This window comes from Phyllostomus discolor, chromosome 7 (assembly GCF_004126475.2).
Source record: "Phyllostomus discolor isolate MPI-MPIP mPhyDis1 chromosome 7, mPhyDis1.pri.v3, whole genome shotgun sequence".
Classification (NCBI taxonomy): Eukaryota; Metazoa; Chordata; class Mammalia; order Chiroptera; family Phyllostomidae; genus Phyllostomus; species Phyllostomus discolor.
Window position 1 is genome coordinate 134,122,840 of NC_040909.2, and position 20,781 is coordinate 134,143,620.

At 58.5% G+C, this 20,781-nt stretch overlaps 1 protein-coding gene across 1 annotated transcript in view; it reads left to right on the top strand.

The window, feature by feature from the left end:
* Nucleotides 1-3,952: 3,952 nt before the first annotated feature.
* The window catches only part of TG (thyroglobulin), a 200,486-nt gene continuing 183,657 nt past the window's right edge, over nt 3,953-20,781 (top strand). Inside the window, exons 1-9 of the mRNA XM_028533893.2 lie at nt 3,953-4,019; nt 5,053-5,161; nt 6,466-6,563; nt 7,707-7,910; nt 8,231-8,390; nt 14,918-15,024; nt 15,486-15,629; nt 15,839-16,024; nt 19,291-20,391. Coding sequence (XP_028389694.1) covers nt 3,953-4,019; nt 5,053-5,161; nt 6,466-6,563; nt 7,707-7,910; nt 8,231-8,390; nt 14,918-15,024; nt 15,486-15,629; nt 15,839-16,024; nt 19,291-20,391 — 2,176 coding nt within the window. The remainder of the gene's footprint in view (nt 4,020-5,052; nt 5,162-6,465; nt 6,564-7,706; nt 7,911-8,230; nt 8,391-14,917; nt 15,025-15,485; nt 15,630-15,838; nt 16,025-19,290; nt 20,392-20,781) is intronic.

Consider the following 20,781-nt stretch of genomic DNA (forward strand, 5'->3'; position numbering starts at 1 on the left):
GCTGCCTGCCCACCAGCCCCTTCTGACCCCACCCTGTCGGAAGGAAGAGACCCTGGGTGGGGGTGGGAGTTCAGGCGCCCCATGTGGTCTCTGCTGATCCCCCAGCAAGAGGGGCTCGTTACTGCCCAGCTGCTGTGAAGGCCCTGGCTCCTCACACACTCCCTGGCCCAGGGCCTGGGGGAGCCTCCTCCTCATCCCTTGCCGAGGGGGGACCACCCTTCTCCTGTCTGCCCAAGTGGGTAGCGGAGCTGCAGTTAGGTCTGTGGGGTCCTTTCCTGGACATTGGGCTCCAGAAGCTTTGTTGGGGGAAGGGGGTTGTCTGAGTTTTTTGGAACTTTCTAGATTGCTGCTCCTCCAACACCTAGTCTGAGATACACGAGGCAAAAATTCAGCCCAGGCAACTTATTGCCACACTGCACCTCTGGTCCTGAGGTTGCTGGCTGGCTGTCTTCCTTGGTCCACCTTTCGGTGTGCTCTGTTTATCTGTAACGTCCGAGGGTTTTCAGCCACGCTTAGCAGGAGGAGCAGGGAAAGTATGTCTGTTCAAGTCCATCCACCTTTCTGGAAGCAGAAGTACCAGGAATGTGGATTATCCCTCTGGGGATAGTGTTCTCCAGCCCAGGGGAAGGGGTGGGGGGGGGGTGTGGCTCTGAGTTCCTGGTGTGGGAGGGGGGCTTGGCTGGTTAAGGCGGAGGTGATTCCCTGATTCCCTGTGGCGAGCGACAGCTACTGGATCCCAGAAACGTGATGTTGTGAAGCCGTTTCCTCCCCTGAATCCCGTTCACCCTCCACTTCCCCCAGATCTTCAGTGAGCGCGCATTGTACACGCACACGGGTCTTCGAGGAGGAAGGGGATGAAAGAGGAGGTTCTGTGACTGTGTTTGGGGCCAAGGAGAGGGGAAGGTGGCGGGCCGGTGATGAGGAGCCTGCGGGAGTGACGGAGGCCTGAGCCCGGAGCCGACCAGACCAGGGCACTGCCACCCAGGTGGCCATGGCAGCCTGCTGGTCCTCCCAGCTCCGAGGCTGCACGGTGAGAGCGGGCAGCCAGCCGCTGAGTCACGATGACAGCTCGGTTCCGCGGCGAGGAGGCCTGGCGCTCTCCAAACTCACCGCTCTGCTGCTTGCGCGGAGAGAAGCACCTCTCTGGGGGGCTCCGGGTGCTGCTGGGGGCGCCCCGAGAGCCTGCAGTTCTGGCCCGCTGAGCGTGCTCGCTGCCCCAGCCGGCTGAGCACTGCCCTCCTCCAGGTGCAGTCTGGAGTGCAGACAGCTCACCCTCTGCAGTTCCGTGACCTCACAGCTCTCTTCACCCCAGGGCTGTGAATCCGTGTCCCCAAACCCAGTGGAGCGGAGCCCCCCACCCCTGGCGCAGCGGGGCAGGAGCTGCTGATGCCATTCTGTTGCTTCCTTGCTGGGCCAGCGAGGATGACTCAGCACAGGCTGACCTGTGCCAGCTCCGTGCACGCACTTCGGGGTGGTCTTGTTACATAGCCCACGATTGTTCCATTGCTACAGTGAGGACAGGCTGCTGGCTTCCCACAGCACGGGGTGCAACTTGGCCTGTGCAGCTGGGGCGCCGGGCGGAGGGAGTTCTGCCTCTTGTGTCGTCTTTACCAGCACATGCAACACATCTCAAACCACCTAAATCTAAGTCTCCTGCTTAGTTGTGCCTCTGCCCCATGGCTCCACGGTCGCCAAGACCTGCCTGTGCTTCCCCCCAAGCACCCGAGAAGTGCGTCTCCATTCTCCGCCTCTACAGCTGGAGGAGCAGCCTGGCGAGGGCCAGGGTGTGAGGCGGGGAGGCCGCATAGGAGGCTGCGCTCCTCAGCTAGTCTGGAGGTGGGGCCCTGAAGGAGGCAGGGGCAGCGAGGCTGCAGAGGAGGGCGCGTGCCCGAGGGATGGGCGGGAGGGCTTGCTGGTAGGATTTTGAAGCTGATGCAATAGGGACAGAGGTCTCAGGTGGCAGAGTCAGGTTTACTCCTAGAGACAGCAGTGACATTCAGGTGTCACAGCATTACAAGTGTCGGGAAGTCCCACTCGGGATGCACTGAATTTGAAATGTCTGTGAAGCATCGAGGCAGAGAAGTCGAGCCGGTGCTGGAGCCGGTGCTGGAGCCGGAGCTGGAGATGCTGGAGCCAGAGCTGGAGCCGGTGCTGGAGATGCTGGAGCTGTGAGCTGCTGTGATTCCTCAGGAAGGGTGTGCGGAGCAGGGCTTCTCACCTGATTTCAATCCTATACCTGTCAGTGAAAATAACTGTTGAGTTTTACTTTCTATAGTCTGTATCACACACGCAGAAATGAGACAGTAACCAATACCATGTACTTACATACAGCACCGTTTTGAGTGCCTTACCAGTGTTAACTCTTGCGACACCTAAGCAGCCCTCTTCCATGGTGCAGCCCTCTGTCCTGTGGTGACGTCTCTTTCATTTTTCTCCCTGGAGCGGAGTGGGCACCACCTCCCAGCCTGTCCCCTGCCCTCCCCTCTCCCCTGAATGATGTCCCTCCGGATTCTGTCGCCCTTTGTCTCCGCTCAAGTGCTATATCCTCTTTGCGTGCCCACCACCCCCTGCCTGTCCCGACGTGTCACTGGCCCCCCACCCTGCTGGGTTCTTCTGCATATGTACCTGTCATGCCCTGGCACAGGGCTGTTTGCAAAGGAGGACATCAATAGTAACAACGAGCATTTCTTGGGCACATACTCGCCAATGTCCCGTTTATTCCCTCGCGGCCTCCCTCACAAGTAGACACCCATTATCGTTCTCTTTTTATTTCTGTTTTCTCCAGGAGGAGGCTGGGGCTCAGGGCAGGGGGTGACCTTGCCAGGGCACGCAGGGGCAGGAGTGAGGGCAGGAAGCTGGCTGTGCGAAGAGAAAGCACACTGAAGTAGAGACTTTGCGCGGAAGACGTAGCTCTCGTGCCCTTTAGGCCGGTGGCATCTGAGGTCGGGGCAGAGGCGGCAGGGGGAGGGGCTGGAACGTGCGTGCCCGCGTGCACTTGGCCCTGCTCGCACAGTTCTTACGCTCCGTGTTTTTTTTTCAATGAGGAAAACCTACATTATTTAATTGTTTCTTCCATTATAGTTGTCCCAGTTTCTTTTCGCCCTTTTGCCCCTCTCCACCCAGCCCACCCCTCTCGCCCACAGTCCATCCCTGCCCCATTGTCCATGTCCACGGGTCACTCGTACGTGTTCTCTGACGAGTCCCTCCCCCTTCCTTCCACCTCGCCGCCCCCCAGTTATTAGTCTGTTCCATGTTCCCATGTCTCCATTTCTATTTTTCTCATTAGTTTATTGTGTTCATTAGATTGAACACAATAAAGTGAGGTCAAAAGGTATTTGTCTCTCACTGCCTGGCTTGTTTCCCTTAGCATGATGCTCTCCAGCTCCATCCATGCTGTTGCAAAAGGTAGGAGCTCCTTCTTTCTCTCTGCTGCGTACGTAGTGTTCCATTGTGTTTTATTGATTCTGCTTTTGTTCTCTGCCTTACCCTCACCTCACTGCCTCGCACAGTGTCTGCTACTGTCGGGCTCCAAGTAAATACTGGTGGAAGGAAGGAGGGAGGGAAGGAGGGGTGGCGGGAGGGAAGGAGGGAAGGAGGGGTTGCTCTTCTCCCGGTGGGCCTGAGCCTGTTGTCCATGAAACCACAGAGCTCCGAGTTTTTTACACGAAGATGAATTTTGAAGCCACCCAACCCAATTCTGCCCCCCACTGCAAGATTTACTCTGCAGGATTTTCATCCCCCACTGGCCACACGAGTGTCCTCAGGGAGCAGGGCAGGTGGAGGGGCCCTTGTGACCCGCAGAGAGGACAGGGCGGTGCTGCTTCCCTGAGAGCAGGGGGGCGGGGTGGGGTGGGGTGCAGGGGGAGGGCACCGCAGCTCCATAAAGCTTCCCTGGCCAGAGTGCTGGGGCAGGACAGCGTCCACCTCTTCACCCCAGAAGGGGCCCAGAAGAATGGCACTGGCCCTGTGGGTCTTCCCTCTGCTGGGCGCTGCCTGCGTGGTGTCGGCCAACATCTTCGGTGAGTCCTCAGCCCACGGCGGCCTTGGAGCGGGAGGAGGGGGGAGCCCCCAGGCCAGAGCTCTGAGATCAGCCAGCCAGGCTCCACCCGGGGCCTGTGAACACCTGTGACCTCGCTGACTCCCCGCGATGTCCCCTGGGTGGTGTTTTGCTCTTTTCTTTACCAAGGTAGAGACTCAGTTGTCTGAGGTCACAGAGCTAGTGTTCGGTGGACAGAAGATGGGAAGTTAGATCTTCCTCGTTTGATTCTAACTCCTCGCACCCCACAGTTAGCGAGTTTTTGATATTGACTTCTTAAAAAAAATTTCCCTAGCTATCTCAAGGTCTAGGTCGTGCTGGAGAGGGGTTTGAATGGTCAGCCGGCAGGGAAGGAACAAACCTGCCTGTGGACCTCCATTCTGGTTGCCGCAGCCACTTACTGCGTGTGTGGCCTTGCATGAGTCTGAGCCCCCCTTCCCTCCCCGGAAAAGGAAGCCGGTGACGCTAGGCTGACGCGGCTGCGATTTCTGAGCAAGCCCCGCGCGTTTCTCATGTTCTCAGTGAAAACTGGACACGTGAGACGCTCTAATTAATTTGTATTTCTACTCTGTGCCAGGCAGCAGCTCCGTCTGCAGGGAGGGATGAGAAGTTCAGGAACAGCCCCTTTATGGGGTGTTCGGACCTAACCCAGCCACCGCTGGTGGTGATGGGGCTGGCGTGGGGGCGTGGGGGTGGGAGCAGGCAGTCCAGGCGTTTGTTCTGAATCCTTCCATTGCCAGCAGGGGGCCCTGTAGCAGGTTGCTTTCACTGTCCCCGCCTCGGTGCCACGTGGACACACACGCCCCTCTGCCCCCATCCACGGGGTGTGCTGAGCATTAAACGAGCTAATGTCATGCTGGGAAAACTGCTCACAGTTGCAGAATTGCAGGTGGGCACGCAGTGGCGGGCGATGCCAGAAACGAGAGCCCGAAGGGGGTTTGTGCCGAAGGGGCCCCGTGTCTGTGCCCGGGGCCCGGGCCACACCCTTCCCTGACGAGTCCCTGGTCTTTCCGCAGAGTACCAGGTGGACGCCCAGCCCCTCCGCCCCTGCGAGCTGCAGAGGGAGAGGGCCTTTCAGGCCCGAGCGGACTACGTCCCCCAGTGCGCCGAGGACGGCAGCTTCCAGTAAGGGTTACGCTGGCCGCGGCCACGTGCGCTCTCTGGTCTTGAGAGGCCACGTGAAAGCATCTCATGTTCCCTGCCCCGGGGCCCTGCCTTTCCCTCTCCTCCCTGTCCTGAGACTCGGCCACTGCCACGAGGAGGGACGCCTCTCGGTTCCCCTAATCAGCCCTGGAGGGGCTGGCCCAGAGCGCCCCAGTCCACGCTTCTCCCCAGCCAGGAGGACCAGGGCATCCCTCCCTTTTCTGCCAAGACTTTTACTGGAATTCCTTTAATAGCAGGTGTGAGGGATCGAATGGCTCACGCCTTGGTGCCTCCCCTCCTCCTCCGTCCCTCTCGAGAAGCCAGAGGTGGAGGGAACCGAAGCCACTTGGACGTCAGGCCGGTGGCTGCTGGGGCCCCAGTAAGCTCCCCCTGAAAGGGCCTTTCCACTGCCCCATCGTGAACTTGGGTCCTGGACTCTCTCCCTGTGGAGTGGAGTGGCGAGCTAAACACCACCACCACCGGGGAATACACAGGAGTCCTTTGTCTGAAATCTGATCGATCTTCCCAGGCTCCTCCGGTCACCTTGAACTTGGGGGACTCCCTCTGGAGGATTGCCATCTGGGAGGCAGTACAGAACAGCCCTCCCTGCTCCATTTTATAGACACCCAAATGCGCTTATCAACCCTCGCACATGCGCCCCACAGGCTAGTGATGCTTCTCGTCCAGCAGGGCCTGCTCGGCCCCCTGGGGATTCTGGGGCAGCGGGAAAGTCAGGACGGCTCGCCACGTCACTGGCCTCATTTACGTGGCGTTTCCCTGGTTCTAGCCGCTCGTAGTTTCAAGCTCACCCTACTCCCTTTACCTGAAACTCCTCTCGTAACACCTGATCACCCCCCGGCTCAGTACAGCCATCGCTGCCCCTGGGAGGCCCCCTGGGAAACCCCAGGCGTGTGCTTCCCTGGGTCACTGTAACCGAGGCCCTGCTCTCTGACCCCCCACGGGGTATCCCCGCCTCCGGTCCATGGAGGAGGACCCTGACTGTACCGCCTGCAGCCTCCACGTGGCTGCAGCATCGCACCCCAGGACAGGCGTTTGCTACAGGGCCTGCGGATGGAGCAGGGGGGTGAACGACCAGGGCTTCGGGGGCGGGCAGGACAGGAAAGAAGGCCTCTCCCTTTCCCAAGCCCCGCCCCCTCCACTCCAACCCCTCCCTAATGTACGTGAGTTAACACTTGGGCGGTTGGAGGGACAGAGGGAAGGCAACCTGGGCCGTGGCCTCGGGAGCCCTCAGCCCTGTCCACCAGCTGTGTCTCTCCTGCCTGCAGGACTGTCCAGTGCAGGAGTGATGGCCGCTCCTGCTGGTGCGTGGGCGCCGATGGCAGGGAGGTGCCTGGCAGCAGGCAGCCCGGGCGGCCCGTGGCGTGTAAGTGTGAAAGGGGGGGATGGGGCTGTCCCACGGGAAGGGGGACCCTTGTTAGGTCCACACACATCACGTGAGAGCACTGGGCTCGTCACGTGAGCGGGCAGGTGCCCCTCCGGGCTGCTGGCCGTCCCCCTGAGTTAGGCTGGCTGTCCTGCAGCCGAGGCCCGTGTCCTGCAGGGCTCCTGTGAGACAGGAGACAGTCAAGTCGCCTGCTCAGCAAAGAGCTGCCCAGCCCCCACGTGTCGGGGGCTGGGCCTGGCACTGAGGACACCACGGTGAGCAGACATCCGAGGCCTCCGAGCAGGGGGCCGCTGGGTACACACCGCGTGTGTTCTCCCCCGAGGTGTCCCTGAGATCTAGAGCTTCCCTGTTAACACGATGATTGTGATGAGTGGGCGAAGGAACACAGTCCCCGTGTAGAGCATGGCACAGCTAAGCCTAAAACCAAGGTCCGCTTAAGGCGGCCGCCTTTGAACGGTGGAATCGAGCCCAGAGCCGAGCAAGCCTCCCGTGGGGAAAGGCTCGGTGTTGGGCTCCGGTGTGTCCCGGCCGGTGGCTCCCGGCCCTCTGGGTGGCAGATGCTGGCCGGCTCGCATGCCCGCACTGCACTATATTTCCTCGTCTGTAACAGGAACACAGGGTCGGCCTCACAGGGTGCGTGAGGGGTTAACACACACGTGAAACCCCAGGCACACGGGGCCTGTTCAATAGGGGCACAGTGTTGCTCATGTCACTTACCCTCCTGTAGCCGAGGAGGGCAGTTGTATGTTCAGTTCTAGAGAGGAGAAGAGTGGGGCACAGAGAGGTGAAGCAACTCCCCCGAGGTTGCACAGCAAGCCCATGGGGAGAATCGGACCCAGACAAGCTCTGCTGGCAGCCAGGCCTGACTCCGTTCACACCCACCTCTGCAGCAGCGGGGCAGTGGGGTGTCCCGGGGGCTGGTAGGGCGGGATGACAGCTGCCCTTCCTGGGATAAAGGAGGACAGTCAGTCAGAAGGCTGGCCCTGAGCCTGCCACCTGCTCACCTGTCACCGCCCACGGCCTGGTGGCAACTCTCCGCTGTGGAGAGGGCCACCTCCCCCGTCCAGGGAGGCAGCTGAGCTCTCCCTGCCTGAGACCTGACGCCGTTCCTTGCGCCCTTAGGTCTGTCCTTCTGCCAGCTCCAGAAGCAGCAAGTCCTGCTGAGCGGCTACCTCAACGGCACGGCCGCCGCCTACCTCCCGCAGTGTCAGGACTCGGGGGCGTACACGCCCGTGCAGTGTGATGTGCGGCGGGAGCAGTGCTGGTGTGTGGACACAGAGGGGATGGAGGTGTATGGGACCCGCCAGCTGGGGAGCCCCGCGAGATGTGAGTGTCCCCGGGTCCCGGCTCCCCGGGGAGGGGGGTGGTGGTGCAGCATTCCCCACCGCAACTGCAAGGCAGAGGGATCAAAAGCGCAGGGATCAAAGCCTTGGAGGAGGATCTGAGCACGTGCAGTGTCTCCATCGGGTGGATGAGGACTGTTCGCTGGCTGACTCTTAGAAGCAGAAGCAGGATTTCCATGACCTGCGTCCCTATTTGGGTGTCCAGCTGTCCCGTGTGCAGCACGGACGCACGCCTGCAGACTGCAGAAGCGTCTGCACCGGTGCGTGCGCACGAAGGGAATGCTTGTCCTTGGAAATGTTTAGGTCCGGGGAGCTGTGAGATAAGGAACCGCCGCCTCCTCCACGGGGTGGGGGACAAGTCGCCGCCCCAGTGTTCCCCGGACGGCGGATTTCTGCCCGTCCAGTGCAAGTTTGTCAACACCACGGACATGATGGTTTTCGACCTGCTGCACAGCTACAACAGGTAAGGCGGGCTGGCCTCGGGGCGTGCCCATCCCTGGCCTGTCCTTTCTCATCGCCAGCCAGGGCTCGCATCCACCTTGGGGCTGGGTGCTGTGACGCGTCACATACGCGGCCTGGTGGGGAGGGAACTGACAGAGGCCTGACTCTTACGAGCTGAGGGGCAACAGCAGCATTTTTAGCAAAGCAGGCTGGCAACAGCTATGTGAACTACAGACACAGGAACCCTCAGGCCCAGCCAGAATGCGCGGACACACACATGTACTGGGGTGTCTCCTGTGCTGGTTTTCACGGCAGGGGAAAACTGTTAGGAAACAGAGTGACTGAGCTGCCTGAAACACCCATGGTAAATATTTAACGCAGCGTGAAACACAACGCATTGGAATCGCACTGGTGGGCGGGGAGAGGGTTCTGCAGCCTGGTGCGATGGTGTGAAATAGGGTGCATGGCACAGACCATAGGATGTGAGTTCATCTTTAGTGAACAAACAAGCCGGTGGACCCCTGTATGTGCACCCCCGGGTATGTGACCATGCTGCTGTCTGCACAGAGCTGGGCGAGCATGGACATGGACCAGTAAGCACCGCTGGGTGTCGGTGTCATGGGCACCCGCAGGGTCAGGGCTGCTGAGGAGGAGGAAATGGGCGGAAAAGGAAAAAAAAACTCGGTGCTGTGATCATATTTATGCTTGTTTTTGGTAAATTGTGTGTATGCATGCGCTTACAGCTAAGTTTAAGGCTTTAACTAACAAGGGTCAAAGGGGAGAGGCAGGGTGGAGGAGCTCGGCTCAAGCAGTCAGATCAGCCTGGGTGTGCAGGACGGCGGCCTCAGCACAGTGAAGGGTCCGCGGGGGCGGCAGGGAGAACGGAAGCGTCCTGAGCACACCCGCCCCTCCTGATCCGCAGCTTCACCTTCTGTGACTTCGGCGACCCAAGGTCCAGCTTAGTTCAAAAGTACTAAATGCAAAATTCCTGAAATAAGCAGTTCATAAATTTAAATCGCGCGACAGTCTTAAGTCGTGTGATGAAATCTCGCGAGTCCTGCTCGGGCGAGATCGTCCCTTCGTCCAGCGTCTCCGCGTCTTTGCGTCTTCCGGCTGCGGACACTCCGCCCGCCCGTAGTCACATGGGAGCCGGTTTGGTGATGCGATGAGTGCACTGTCGCACTGTCGCAGTGCTTGGGTTCTCGTCCCCCTGGTTTTATTTATTAGTGGTCAAAAAGCGCAAGAATAGCGATGCTGGCAATTCAGCTATGCCACGGAGAAGCCGTCAAGTACTGCCTTTCAGTGAAAAGGTAGGTACAGTCCAGTAAGATATCGAGAGAGACACCATATTCACGTAACTGTTATTTCAGTATGTCATTATAATTCTTATATTGTCTTAGTCATGGGTGTTAGTATCTTACTGTGCTTAATTTGTACGTTAAACTTCATCATAGGAGTGTATGGGCAGGAAAAACCGTATGCGTAGGTGGGGTTTGCCACTCTCCATGGTTTCGGGCACCCACCGGGGGTTCTTGGAACGCGTCCCCCAAGGGTGAGGGCGACCATGACAAAAGTCAAGGAGACTATTAGGCTGAGAACACGGACGGGGATTCTCTTGGGGGAACCCGAGTCTTTGGAAACTGGCTTCCAAACAGCCGGTGTCTTTCCCCGTGTGCGAGGGGGTCCTTAGGGCTGTGAGCATCAGCGGTTTCGTCTGTTCAGCCCGATGTGCAGAGCTCGGAACTCCCTTTCTGAGCAACCGGGTGGGAGGCTGTGTGTGTGTCCCCGCCCCCCCACCCCCCCTCTGCCTCCAGCACAGGGAAACGGGGCTTGAACTGTTCCTTCTGGACGCCCTGCACAACCACAACCGCCAGGGCTCGGGGGTCTGCCGGGGCCTGTTGCTATATTAGTCTGGTCTGCTCCATCCACCTGCCTGGTCCTGTTCGGGCCGTGACACTGCTTGGCAAAGGGACCTGCTCACTTGCCTTCTTGGGGCCTCGCCCCCTCCCCTCCGGGGGCATCTGTAAAGTGCAGACAGCTCCTTGCCCGTTAGGGCAGGGTGAAGATCGGATGGAATCCCTCTAGAGACCACTGGGACCATGGTAAAGCGTTATGCATCTGGGGGGAGTTATTAGGCATAATCCAGCTTTGGCGAATGAAGGTTAGGTTCCCCCCACCTCCACCCCCAGGCGCAGAAAAGGGCCTGTCTGTGAGCACACACAAATCTCCAAATAGTCTGAGTAACTGGGGCTCTTTGATGCTCAGTTTTAGTTCAAGTGAGTGCTTCTACAGACAGGGAATTTGACATCCCTCAGCCCAGGTTAATACTTAGAAAAATAACTGGATGGATAATTACGGTCTGTAGCGAACAGATGAGGAACCTGAAACACCAGAGGTTAAAGAACTCGCCCTAAGACCACTCAGCAGGTGCTAGGGCTGTCTGTGTCTTTTACTATCCTGCACAACCTGGATTCCTCTGTTTCCCCTACAGTGCATAGCGCAGAGCCTTGCACAGAGTAGGCCTACAATTAATGCTCGTAATCCAAGCATCAGAGAACTTTGCAGGTGCCAGGTTGAGACGCAATGCCCAGCTCCTTCCACAAGAGGGCAGTCGAGTTAAACGCAAAGGTTCAGGACTAAGGCTGCATTGTTTTAAGACCAACAAAAAGATTTACTTCTGAAATGGGATCCTTTCCTTTTTTTGTAAGCAAGCATGCCTCGGAGCAGGTTTTGATTTAGGAAGGTCCTGGGAAGGGTCAGGTAGCTGGTTCCTGGAAGCCCAGGCATACTGGGGAGTTTTCTGATAAGCAGACCTGGGCCGTGCCAGGCCCAGGGACTCCACCACCAGGCAGCAGCACGGCAGCTGCGGTGGGGGCCGCCTGGGAAGTCTAGACTCAGCACCTAGGGCTGCCAGATTAAAAAAAAAATACAGGATGGCCAGTTATATTTGAATTCCGATAAGCTAGGAGTGGTTTCTTTAGTGTAAGTGTGTCCCTCCTCATGATTGCTCCAAGAATCTGGAGCCTGGGGTGGGGGTTGGGAAGATCTTAATAATCCTCCTCCTTAGATTTAGAAAAGAATGGACTGGGGTTGGGGAAAGCCGCGTGGGTGCTGGGAGGCACCTCTGGGTGCGCGGGGGCTACTGGACCGGTCCCAGTGAGAGGGGGTGACTTGGAGCAGCGTGGGTAATGGGAGAGGGGGGTGGAGGGCGGGGTGAAACCCACAGACCTTGGCAGAGGAACAGAGAGGGAGCGGGTGGGAGAGGGGGAGTCCGGGGCCACTCTGAGGCCTGGTTTCCAGATGGAGGGTAGCCGAGGAGTTTGGAAAGGAGAAGTCTCACGTTGGATTTCGGGATATTGAATCTGAGGGGGTTCTGGGAGGGAATCCAAATGGAGAAGTGGCGTCAGGCGGTTGACTTCCTTCCAGGGGCCCACCCGGGGGATGGGAGCCTGTGGGCAGCTCATTGGCCCACCCGTTGTGGGTGATGCTTTACACGTGAACTTGGCCATAGTGCTTGCCTGTTTGAAGCAGGTCATTTTGCCTCTGGAAGAAGGCCGCTGCTACCCCTACCTGTTTGGCTGGTGACTTTTAAAAAACCCTGCCGTGCTGGGGAATAAGCTTTGCTAGTTCTTTTGACACTTCCCTCCCTTTCATAGGCCCTTGCCCGAACACTGAAATTAGGGAAATGTATTCCGGCTAAGCAGATGGTAGGTAAGGGTGTTAGGAGCGAGTGCCATTACCAAGGCCTTCGAGATCCGAATTTAAATTCAGTTCATTGGGTTTTTTTAAAAAGCAGCCCTTGTCCTCAGGGACTGCGCTCACTCAAACCGCCCCGGTAACCAGCCTCACCTCCCGTGCCTGGGCAGCCCCTGCTCTCCAGATCCGTCGGCGAGAAGGGTGAGGGGCGTTGTAACCTGAATGTGAGTGACCGAGGGGAGAGGTCCTGCTAGACGGGTCGTCAGGTGGCCCACCCCCGAGACAGCCTCGGGGGTCTGTGCACCAGGCACCAGCTCCTGTCGTAAGGAGCGCTGCTCTGGTACAGGAGGGAAGCAAGTACATTGCTCATTTATTAGTTGATGGTTAGATTTCTGGGGGGACTGTCTGTGGAGGAGTTGGAGAATCTGACCTGGTGGTAGGGTGGTGGCGTGGTGGCTGTCAGCTGCCTGAGCCAATGGGCAGGCCCAGAGTCCTGGCTGGCGTTGACATTTTACATGCCTTGCAGCCTCATCAGCGACTCCTCTGCCTCCAGGCCCACCACCGTCTGAGCTTGAACTCAGGCTCAGGACTGTGATGCTGGTGCGCCTGGCTCCGGGTTCTTCGCTCTCTTCACTGTGCACAGAATGGCCAGGAGGGCTTAAAGATGACAGTGCAGAGGGTGCGCCCCAGAGGGTGCAGAGGCCATCCGGAGGAGGGGGCAGGTGGTGGTGGGTGGCCTTAAGATGGTCTTCCCGGGAGGATGTGAAGACCCTTCCTCTAGCCGAAGCCATGGTGCTCTCCAGTACACAAGAAGGGGGCACGCCCACAGGGAGGGCCCGGTGCAGGGCAGCTTACGAGGCCAGACCCCCAGAGAGAGGGACTTGGACCCTAGGGCAGTGGGATGAAGATGGCTCCAGGACCCTGCTGGCCCCCTTGGCCCTGGGACGGGGCATGGAGCTGGGCCCGTGGGCGGAATGAGCAGCACAGGGGACGAGAGTGCTTTTGACTTCCTGTGCCTCGCGCTGCAATGCGTTCCAGAACCTCTGGCCAGCCAGGTGGCCCATCTGTGCCTTTATCAGCATGTATGTCTTCATCCGCTGGGGGTCAGGGAAAGCCGGGTGTCAGGCGTACGGAAAGAGCATCAGAACGGAACAGAGGCTGTGGGGCGGGAGCCAGGTGCCGCCACACACGCCCTGGGTAGCGCCAGCGGCAGGCACGGGCGTGTCCCGGACGGAGCCCGAGACCAGGGTTTGTGCCCTAGCTCCCACCTCTATTTCCGGATGCCCGAGAAAATGGGAGTGGAAAAGTACCACCTGCCTTTTAGGGTTGCTCAGTTGAATTCAACAAGTCAATGCATATCAAACATTTTGCAAAGTGGTGGCTGAATACATGCAAGTAATTCTTACAGTATTAAAAGTACTTTTAGAATTGAATTACCCCAGGTTCCAATTAACAAACGTTTATCATATACCTCCAATCCATGTCAATTGAGCAAAGTGAGATTTTAGCTTCTACTAAGCATGACTCACTTACAAGAACATTCTTTTGTATTTAGCTCACGTACACGCAGTAATAGACCAGCGACGTGGGAAAAATCCCTAATTCTGTAGTGCTTTCCTAGGCTTTTTTTTTTGCATATTCATGTGCATTCAAATTACTGAATACTTGTTGCGCTGCATGTTTGGGCTCTGAGTGGTGTCTGCACGGAGGTGTTGCCTCCCATCTGGCTCATTTACATAGTGGTTGCAGCAGCACGTGGTCCAGCAGTGAGTGGTGTGTCCTGGCCACTTTGCATTTGCATTTGCATCTGTCCTTTATACATGATGCTAGTAGCTAGGTACACACCACTGAGGGGATGCACTGTCATTCCCTTCTGAGTTTTCCTGTCATCGGATGCAAATGTCGTCTCAGCAGTTTGCTAGACTAGATTCCACAGCGCCAGGCGTCTCTGTGCGGGGAGCTGTCGCCTCTCCCACTTCCTGTTTGTGGGGGGGGCGTCTCCACGTGGAGGTGGAGATGCGTGAGGCTTGGGTCTCCTGACCTGGCTGCGCAGGGCAGGACAACAGACCTTCCGCTGTTGTACGTATGAAGCTGAACAACGCCCCTCTGGCGGCTAAACCGCTGCCCGTGGGAAGAATGCACCTTCCTGTGGCTGTACATCACCTCGTTTCCCATCACGTCCAGGCTGGGGAGCCCCGCACCCCCTCCAAGGAGCCTCTGATGGCCATCGCCAGGCCAAACCCGAGAAGTTAGGTGCACTTCTCCCGAACTTCCGGAGAGGCTGCGTGGCCCTCGTGAGCTGGTCACGCTGATTCTCTGTGTGTTTCACACTGGGGCACTGGGAGGTGTCCTGCTCAGGAATCTCCTGTGGGGGAACCTGGCTCCTCCTCGAGTTCCTGAACAAGTTGTAAAGGGCTCGGAAGTCGCTTGATCTCCCGAAGGAGAGCACCTGGGATGTGCCGTGAGGTCGCGAGGCAAACTTGGCCTCCGTCTCTAGTTATATTCTAGAAGGGTCGAGGGAAAGCCATGTCCATCTCCTGTTTTCTGCCTGATCCCAGGAGACACGTGCTTGGGTATAAGTCGGTCAAAGGCCAAGGGTGAGGACAACGGCTCATTAGCTGAGGGCCGCAAAGCACAGCTTCACTTGCAGGGGCCAGGCTCGCTCTGGCCAGTTTAAAGCAACTTAGGGAAGGAAGGCACTTACCACGGGAAGCCTGGAGCGAATGGCAGGAGCTGGAGAATCAGACATTCCTTGTCCCCAGAGGAGGTGGTGCCACGTTCCTGCATCTGCATGGGGAGGACTCGCGAGGAGTTGCCTGTTAGGACGCGGTGACCATCGGTCTCCCCTTTCAGGTTTCCAGATGCGTTCGTGACGTTCAGAGCCTTCCGGAGCAGGTTCCCCGAGGTGTCCGGGTACTGTCACTGTGCCGACAGCCAAGGGCGAGAACTGGCTGAGACAGGTGAGTCCCATCTGGGGGGAGGAGTGGCATGCACCAGGTTCGAGAGCCTCAGTCTGGTCACCTGCAGGGCAGAGGTCACGGTGTGGGCCCGCTCCGCAGCCAGGCTGCCATGGGTGTCCAAGAGGCATGGCTAGCCAGTCCTTCCATCTATGGTGCTGTGAATGGGGCTGCTCTGGCCCAGGGGGAGCTTTGGGGTGCACGGGAGAGAGGCGCCCCCTTCTGGCAGACACAGCTCTGAGTTGGCAGGTGGAAGACCGGCCGGATTCCCGTGTCCAGAGCAGCCTGCGCAGCCGCACGCAGCAGCCCTGACTCGGGAACCGGGAACCGCGCAAGGCTGGTTCAGACCCCGTGCGCAGGGACGCCGGTGGAGGCCCCGCCCCTCTCGATACCCGTTTAAGCGGCGAGATCAGGACTTCTTTCCGAGCGGGGCGAGCCTCGAACCGCGTGCCGTCTTCGCTCAGGTGTGGAGCTGTTGCTGGACGAAATTTACGACACCGTTTTCGCCGGCCTGGACCTCGCTGCCACCTTCGCCGAAACCACCCTGTACCGGATATTGCACAGACGGTTCCTGGCAGTCCGGCTAGTGCTTTCTGGCAGGTTCCGATGTGAGTAATAAGCCGACAACACGTGTGCGCGCCTCTGCCAGGAGGGAAGCGTTTCGGTTTTAGAGTCGCCGCGGCGGTGGACTCCGCGGGGCGGTTCCGGCCAAGTGGGGGCGGGGATGCACGTCCGCGCTTCCAGCGCACAGAGGGCCGCCTGGGAGCTCAGCAAGAGCGATGGACTGACTTCTCTTTGCTCCCCGGGTTTCCCCCAGGCCCCACCAAATGTGAAGTGGAGCGGTTTGCAGCGACCAACTTCGGCCACCCCTACATCCCCAGCTGCCTCCGGAGCGGGGACTACCAGGCCGCGCAGTGCCAGAGGGCAGGGCCGTGCTGGTGCGTGGACGTGCAGGGGACGGAGGTCGCTGGGACTCGGCGCCAGGACGGGTTGCCAACTTGTGGTGGGTTTTCCATCGGGGGTCTCACTCCGGGACCGGGGAGCTCCGATACCGCACGGGCCCTTCGAGCTGGCCATGATGGCAAACGCACTTCTCATCGTTAACTTCTAGCACGTGGCTTGTCCTGTCCAGACGTGGTTTCCTCCCCAGGGAGCTCAGCCCTTGCCCAGGGCCCTGCACATAAAGGAGAAGAGAGGAGGGTTAGGCTTTGATGTGCCATGAGAGGAGTGCAGCCCAGAGCAAGGCGGGTGGATTCTGTCTCCCAGAGTGTACGAAAAGGGGGTATTCAGGAAGGCTTCGTGGAAGAGGTGATGCTCGATTCGTGTTCTGAAATAAAGATGTTTCCCGGAGGGGGAAAATAAGGACAGGTGAGCTCTCCGTGGAGAGCAAGGGGAACAAAGGTATGAGGACGTAGACAGGAGACCACATTGCTTGGCTGATGGCCACTGGGTCTGCGAGAAGAATAGAGGGAAAAACTGTTGGGGCATCCTCAGGCTGGGGCCTTGAACTTGAAGACGGGGGGAAAGGCAAGGCGAGGACATTGAGGTCTTTCATATGAAAGCAGAGGCTTAGGGGCTTCGTCCCGGGGGCAGGTGAGGAGGTCGAGGGGATTTAAGTGGGCAAGTCCCGTGATGGGTTTCGTGAGTGAGAGAGTTTGGAGGAAAGATTGAGAGGAGCATCGAAGGTCAGTGCGCTGTCCTGGACTGGGCTCAGGGACTGTGGGACGTTCCTGCCATAATAAGGTGCCACAAAGGAGTGGCCTAGGACAGCAGGAACGTATCTCCTCCATGTCCTGGAACCTGGAAGTCCAAAATCAAGGTGTGGGCAGGGCAGGCTCCCTCTGCAGCCTCCAGGGACCGCTCCTCCCCGGCCTCTTTCCAGCTCGTGGTGGCCGCCGACAGCCTTGGACACTCCTTGGCTTGTAGCTGCATCCCTCCAAACTCTGCCCCGTCATCTGTGTCTGCCTCTGCATCTCTCCTCCTCCTACTCCTGCTCCCATCGTATAGGATTAGGAGCCCACTCTACTTGAGGCTCATCTTATCTAATTGCATCTACGACGACCCCATTTCCAAGTGAAATCGAGTTCTGAGGTGCAGGAAAGGCAGGAGTTTGGGGAGACACTCTTCAGCCCAGCACGGGGACCGCGTGCTGAGGAAACAGCGGTGGGCTGGGGAGGAGGCTGCGGGCTTGAGAAAGGAAGGGCGCTAGGCATTCCCGTAGGGCTCGATGCGGTGCTGCCAGTCAGATTCGCAGGACGGAACCCAGGGGCGCTGCGGGCTTCCTGCTGGGGCAGACTGGGGGAGTGCAGCAAGGCTGGAAACCGGTGGGGAATGCAGGTCTGTTTGCAGCCTCGACTACTATGGGTAGGCATTGGTGTGCACTCAGCACACCCTTAAGTCATATGATTTCTCCAGCCTGACGTGCTGGTATTCTGCACTGGTTGCTAGTAGCTCGTTGCTAAGTGTGTGGATCTAGGGAAAGAAACATTAGAAGTTCTACCTTGAAGGTGTTTACGGTCACATTGTAATCCCATGAGGGCCTACAGAATATGGTGCCCTCCAATTTTCAGGCGGACGTGAAAAGCTGCAGGCTTCCAAATGAAAACGAAGGGTACTCCCACCTGCACGGATCCCACATTTCTCCTTTTTCTCCCCGGTACACAAGTCCTATGTCTGTGGAAACGAATGCCACGTGGCACCAGCAGCTGGGTTTTTGCGTTGGTGACACCGCGCATGAGTGGGGGTGGGGCGTGCTCTGCTTTGGGAAGCAGCGCCCTGTGGCCCTTCCAGGCCTCCCCTCAGCGGCCCCTGAAGGGGGCCTGGCCTCGCCGAGGGGCGTGTGACGTGTTGTGACACTGCCCTTTCTCCCTCCCTGACCACACACACGTTCCCGTCCTTTCTCTGTGGCCCGGTTACACAGGAAGTCAGCTGACTTCCTGTTTGGCATCTGTGTGAACCGAGGGAGAGAATGACCCTAGGATGGTGGGGTGGTGGGTGGTCGCAAACCTCCAACAGTTGCGGCCCCGCAGGGAGAAACAGATCTGACCGACTTTCACCTACGAACTGGGGCGCCAGAATTTGAATTTAAAATAATTTTTCTTCCTGTGACTACAGTGAACCTGGGGTATACTGGGGGATAGAATAACCAACCATGTTTGGAGTTAACTGAGTTGATCAGTATTTGTTTAGTAATTTCAGGGAAAGGTCAAGAGGCCTGGAAGAACATGCTAAGTGCGTTTGCCAAATGTGCATCATTATATTATAGGAGAGATCATATTTCCTATGGTAGATAACAACATTACTTATTACAACACAGGACAATATTTATTACAGGGAATACTAAAAGCATTGGAAGTGCGCCCTTGACCCTCAGAGAGACTATAAACTGGTTGGCCGAGACCAGACTACCCACAGGGAAGAGTTAGGCGGCCACACAAGCAGTCTATAATGAAGCACTAAAGGCCGTTGAGAATTCCGCCAGGAGAATGCTGGGAAGGCAGCCACACGGCCTTAAAAACACAGGGACTGTCGGTGTACCAGTCCCCTAGGGCTGTGGTGAGGCACGGCCACACGCTGGGCGGCAGGAGACGGCAGAGATGCCTCCTCTCCGAGCTCCAGAGGCTGGGAGTCTGGAATCGGGGTGTCGGCAGGGCCGTGCGCCCCCTCTGCCGGCTCCAGGGAAGATGCTTCCTCACCCCGTCGCTGTCCTGGTGGTCGCCGGCGCTTCCTTATCCCCCAGCCTCTGCCCTCATGTGGCTCCCTCCCCGCGTGTCTGTCCGTGTCCTCCGTGGCCTTCCAGTTGGGACACAAGTCACTGGGCTGGGGGCCCACTGTAACCCAGCAGGACCTCGCCTCAACTAGTCACATCCGCCGAGACCCTATTTCCAACTCAGGTCTCGTTCCGAGGTTCCAGTGGGCACCAGTGAATGATGGGCGGGCAGGTGGGAAGTGGCGGGGGAGACACCACTGAACCACACACATAGTCAGCACCTGTGGTCAGGTGTTCAGGGAGGGGGCGATGTTGATGAGCGTGACCTTGGACGGGGGTCACTACTAGTGGAAGCAGGGAGAGGAAGTCCCGTCCACTGGAAAACTCATTCCCCATGGTGGCCTCCGAGGGCGTGGCTCCAAGGGAAAGCTACCCGTAAAAAGATACAGGGGGAAAAGGCAGAATTTTTTGACGTCTTACTACCAGACAGACCCGAGGGGCTGTCTCGGGGCTGCCTGCGATGTTAAAACCCGTGTTCCCGTTTGCTCTGTCCGGTGCAGCTGGGGACCGCTCCTGCACCTCGGAGCGGCGGCAGGCCCTGTCCCGGCTCCGCTTCGGGCCCTCGGGCCACGCCGGCCAGCGCAGCCCACCCTGGGCTCCCGGGGAAAGGCAGGCCTCTCAGGGAGCCGCCGGCCTGGCCATGCCCTGCCCGCCCTGGATCCAGCAGCTCTTCGTGGACTCCGGGATCCTCCGGCCCATGGTCCAAGGGCAGAATCGACCGTTCCCGGCCTCAGGGACTCTCCTCCAAGAAGCTGTCCGAATGCTTTTTCCCTCCCGCGAGCTGGCTCGTCTCGCCCTTCGGTTTACCACCAACCCGGAGCGACTCCAGCAAAACCTGTTTGGAGGGAAGTTTTTGGTGAATGCTGGCCAGTTTAACTTGTCTGGAGCCCTTGGCACAAGAGGCACCTTTAACTTCAGTCAGTTTTTCCAGCAACTTGGCCTCCCAGGCTTCCGGAGCGGGGGAGGGCTGGTCGATCCGGCCACGCCCCTGCCTGTGGGGTTGGATGTGAGTCCTGCCGCGGAGACCCCCGGAGCCACGCAGGAGGGCGGTGCTATGAATAAGCCCGTGGTGGGCAGCTTTGGCTTTGAAGTCAACTTACAAGAGAACCAAAATGCCCTGAAATCCCTTGCTACTCTCCTGGATCTTCCAGAATTCCTCCTCTTCCTGCAGCATGCAATTTCTGTGCCGGAAGACATAGCCAGGGATTTAGGGGACGTGATGGAAATGGCGCTCAGCTCCCAGGGCTGTGAGCAGGCGCCTGGCAGCCTTTTTGTCCCGTCCTGCACGGCAGAAGGAAGCTATGCGGACGTCCAGTGTTTTGCTGGGGAGTGCTGGTGCGTGGACTCCCGGGGCAAAGAACTGCCCGGCTCGAGGGTCAGGGGCGGGTGGCCCCGGTGCCCCACAGAGTGTGAAAAGCAAAGGGCTCGGATGCAGAGCCTCTCGGGCCGCCAGCCTGCGGGGTCCAGCCTGTTCGTGCCCTCCTGCACCAGCCAGGGGGACTTCTTGCCTGTCCAGTGCTACGACTCCACGTGCTACTGCGTGGACACTGAGGGCCAGGCCATCCCCGGAACGCAGAGCGGACCTGGGCGAGCCATGCAATGTAAGTCTGCTGGGTGTTCGATCTACTAACCCGGATTCTCTCCGGGGGCCCTGACACCAGGTGTCACAGAGAACAGAGAGTTCAGGCACAGCTAGATTTCGAACTCCTGTTCATGGCAAAATGTTCTGGTTGACTTAGAAATTGCCCAGAGAGGTCTCGATCAGGTTAAACGTTTTAAGGGGTGAGTAGGCAGATGTATGTGGCCTTCAGGCTTTGCCACGTGCATGCCTGCCGTGGCGACAACAGTGGGTCTCAGCGGCACCCGCTCAGTGACGGGAAGCTCCCCGTGCCGACGGGATGGCCTCTGTGGCTACATAAGAAGGTGTCGGATGGCATTTGGGCCGTCGAGAGCTTCCACCTTGCTCTTCTGTGCTTTTCAACACCCTGACC